General features: G+C 57.2%; 1 protein-coding gene across 1 annotated transcript in view; it reads right to left on the bottom strand.

Annotated features, from left to right (window-relative positions):
* The window catches only part of DENND2D (DENN/MADD domain containing 2D), a 9514-nt gene that overhangs the window by 1279 nt on the left and 4506 nt on the right, over positions 1–3729 (bottom strand). Inside the window, exons 7-11 of the mRNA XM_009583227.1 lie at positions 2068–2216; positions 1733–1910; positions 1181–1222; positions 745–835; positions 59–298 (exon numbers count right to left, since the gene is read on the bottom strand). Coding sequence (XP_009581522.1) covers positions 59–298; positions 745–835; positions 1181–1222; positions 1733–1910; positions 2068–2216 — 700 coding nt within the window. The remainder of the gene's footprint in view (positions 1–58; positions 299–744; positions 836–1180; positions 1223–1732; positions 1911–2067; positions 2217–3729) is intronic.

A 3729-nucleotide genomic window follows, 5' to 3' on the forward strand; every position in this document is an offset into this window, starting at 1 on the left:
CCCAGGACTTTGCAGAGCTCACCCAACCGGAGAGGGAAGGAGAAACAGGGCCGTTTACCTTCCTGTGGGATCCTGCTCTTTTCAGCTTCCTCAATAAATAGGGAAAACATGTTAGTCTTCACAAACTTCTTCACAAACTTGCGGTTGGTCTTGGAGGCGATGGCTTTGCAGAAGGCTCGCTCCTGGAAGGTGCCCGAGCCGTTTTTACTCCACTTGATGTGCGAAGAGTAGTGGCCAACCATTCGGACGAAGAACTGCACGAAGGCTTCAGAGACAAGCGCATTCACCTGCTCGGATGCTGGAAGAGGACACGGAGCACGAGAGGTGGGGATGGGACCTCTGGACATAGAAAGGACGGACCTATTTTAACCTGGCCAGTTCGCAGTCTCTGTTTGCATCCTGAGAAATTATTTGCTTAAAACCTCCCTCTGCCAGTAAACCAAGATCAGACTAATTTTGCGGAGGGAGCACTGGCTGTGTTTGCTTTCCAGAGTGGCGTCATCTTTGTGCGCCAAATGCTGGCAAAACCTGATTTTTTCAGCAGAATTAATTGTTCCTGCTCTCATGTTTCACAGGACAGGGGAAAGGCCAAGGGATTTCTCTCCTGTGGCTGCATTTTATTGCAAATTGGGGCAGAAACATCCCAGGCCAGGTCTCTTTAGGAAAACCATTTCACTGAGGGCTCTGGCCATCTGCGCAAGGCAGCTTGCGTCCGTTTTACTGTATATAAAGAGACGCCCTTACTGTGTACGTTGTTGTTGTTGTTGTGCCTGTTCAGAGATGTCAGCATCTCATTCTGCAGCTTGATGGGCAAGATCTCCTCCTCATCGCCGACCTGGAAGGCAACGGTGGGAACCCGGCTCAGATGGCTGCGGGCAGCGGTTAGTGCAACCCATCAGTGGGGCTTTCTGCAGAGCTCAATAATTAATTATCATTGCAGGGTGCTGGGAGTGGGATGCCCAACACGTGGACCCTGCTGCTCCGGCTCACGACAAGAGAGAGGCAGCAGATGGAGACATCCCTTCGTGGGACATTATCCCTGCATGGGTGGCACCGAGATGTCTCTGCCCCCAAGGTGGGAAAGCTGCCAGGTAGCTGGGACCGAGGGTGGAAAGGGGCCCTTCCCAGGGCTACCCAGGCCAGGCGAGCCCACCCCCATGCCCTGCACGGGGGGACCTACCGCCCGAAGGATCTTCCCTTCGCAGAGGTCAACTATCAGAGCCTGAAAGAGAGCAGAGAGCAACCAGGTTGAGCCCTACCAAGGCAGCCAGGCTTCCTCCCACCCGTTTTATGATCAGACCTCTGTGTCCGCAGCCCACGAGGGTGGCAGGAGAAGGATCGGTCCCTCTGTACTGGAGGAACATGGGCAGGGGGACCCGGTCATCCCCCCAGGGACCGTGTTTGCCCCAGGCTCGGTGGCTTGTCCCCACGCAGCCTTTCTTCGCTTCTGCAAGGTTGGGGCGATGCCAACAGCCAGCCTGGCCGACAGCAGCTCCCTGAGCCCCCGGGGTCAGGGCTGCGGGTCCTGGGGTGGCCAGCAGCACCCAGGGGGACCTGGAGGTCTTGCCCCAGGTGCCAACAGGAGGGGACATGCAAGAAGCCCCAATCTCCAGCCTCCCTGGATGGGAAAAGGGCACAACCAGAGCCTTCAGCCCCGGAGCTAACCCAAACCCAGGGTCACGGACTAACCGATGGCTCCATCCAGATGCTTTCCCCCGCCCGGATGAAATACCTCCTCCATCGGCTGATCCAGGACCTGCTCCAGGTGCCGCATCTGGATGCCGACCATGAAGGGTGTGGGGCAGCAGACGGTGTCGAGCAGGCACTCGGGGACCACGGGGATGTAGGTGTGAGCCCAGGTGAAGGGATAGAGGAGAGCAGCCACCGCGTGGATGCACTGTGACAGGACGCTGCAGGACAAGGAGCCATCGTGGTGGCGTTGCATGAGGAAAGAGGATTTCACTGCTCGGAGGGAACATCCCACCCTGAGCTCAGCCGTGTCCTGCACTCGTTCAAGGTTTTGTTTGTTTGTTTGTTTTATTTTTAAATAAACAGATCAGGACTCACCTCAGCTCCTCCGCCAGGAAAATGAGCCGTCGCTCCAACACAGCGGAAGCGAAGATGTGCAGGATGAGGTGGGGGCTGAGCCGCTGGAGCAGAGCCTGAAACTCCACGTGCTCCAGGTGGGCGTCCACGGGCCGCGTGAGCTCGATGAGCTGCCAAGGGAGAGCCACCAAACCCTGGCTTAGGAGGTGAAACGCTCCCCCTGCGCCACCCTGACCCCCTGAGAAAGTGATTTGGGAGCAATTAATGATCCAGAGTTTGCCGCATCTGCATCACATCCCTCTGCAAGGGACAAACCTCATCTTGTCCTGCCTGGAGATTTGGGCTGTGCAGCGCTGAGGATGCAGGAGAAGCCAGCGGCGATGTGCATTGTGGGGTTTATTTATTGGAGCACTGGATTTTTAACCAAAATGCCTCTTTTCTGCAGTGCTCACAAGTCCCTGGTAGGAGACGGGCAGGGATGTGCTCCCTCCTCGGTGTCTGACAGCGCATCTGAGCAGCGGCTTCCAGGAAAGGAAGGAGGGATGAGGGCATGACTTTTGCTATAAAAACCACAAAAAACTTCCTCAAAAGACTCTCTGGGAGGGCCAGCTCGCCTCATCCTAGCTAGGATGGCCCAGAAATGAATTATCTAACGGATATTTGCAGGTGGTCTGTCTATTCTGCTGGCTTTGCCCCGGACAAGAGTCTCCCAAATGCGGTCGATACCTCTGCCCTGCTGTGGGCAGCCCCAAGATGGCAACTGCTGAAGGGTTAACAGGACTGTGCAGCTCATGACACAGTCCTGGCCCCTCACCCCAGCTTTACAGGGGGGGAAATCCCCTTCCTCCATGTGCCAAGCCACCTTTCCAGCAAAGCAGCATCTTCCCAGCCAGCAGCACAGGGCTTGGCTGGGCTCCACAGCCCCTTTCCCGCACAAATCCTGCACAATCCCCAGCTCCCAGCTCATGCAGTACCCAGGATTTATTTTTCACCCTTTCCCCTGTTTTCTCACTGATTTCTTTAACTTGCTCCAGCCCCTGTGCAGAGCCCCGAAGCGCAGCTCTTTCGAAGAATGTCCTCGTCGCAAATCCTCCCTCCCGTCACCCCCAGCCGCGCTCCCTGCAGCCTGGCCTGCAGCCAGAGCATTGAGCAACCTGCAAAGCCTTTGCACAAGCCTTCCTGGATGAAGAAATCTCTTGCAATTTGATAGCCAGCTACTAAAATACACTAGAGAGGAGGGATCTTGCTCTCAGACCCACCCTGGAAGGACACATCCCTGGGATGCTCAGCACTGAGGTTATTTTGCCCGGTGCCAAGGCAGATCCTCCTCCTTTTTCCACCCCAGCTTTGCCACAAGAGAAAGAAAAAGCAAAAGAAAAGGCTCTGCCTGTGCAAGCCTGGGCCGTGCGTGGGCGAGATGAGCCCCGTGGGCACCGTGCCTGTATCAGAGCTCCTTTCCACAGGTGAGGGCTAGGCTTGCCGCACGCCCGCGCCGTGCCGGCTGCCTGCTCGTGATGCTAAACTCGGGCGGGTGTCGAGGCTGAGAGCTGAGCACCGCGGTGCGGAGGGGCAGCTGCAGCCTGCAACACCCCACGATGGCCCCAGCACCCCTGCAGCCCCGCATGCCGCACCCAGAGGCGCGAACGCCAGCTCAGAAGCGGGGCGCAGCCAGCCCCGCTCCAC

This window comes from Fulmarus glacialis, unplaced genomic scaffold (genome assembly GCF_000690835.1).
Source record: "Fulmarus glacialis isolate BGI_N327 unplaced genomic scaffold, ASM69083v1 scaffold16040, whole genome shotgun sequence".
NCBI classification, from domain to species: Eukaryota; Metazoa; Chordata; class Aves; order Procellariiformes; family Procellariidae; genus Fulmarus; species Fulmarus glacialis.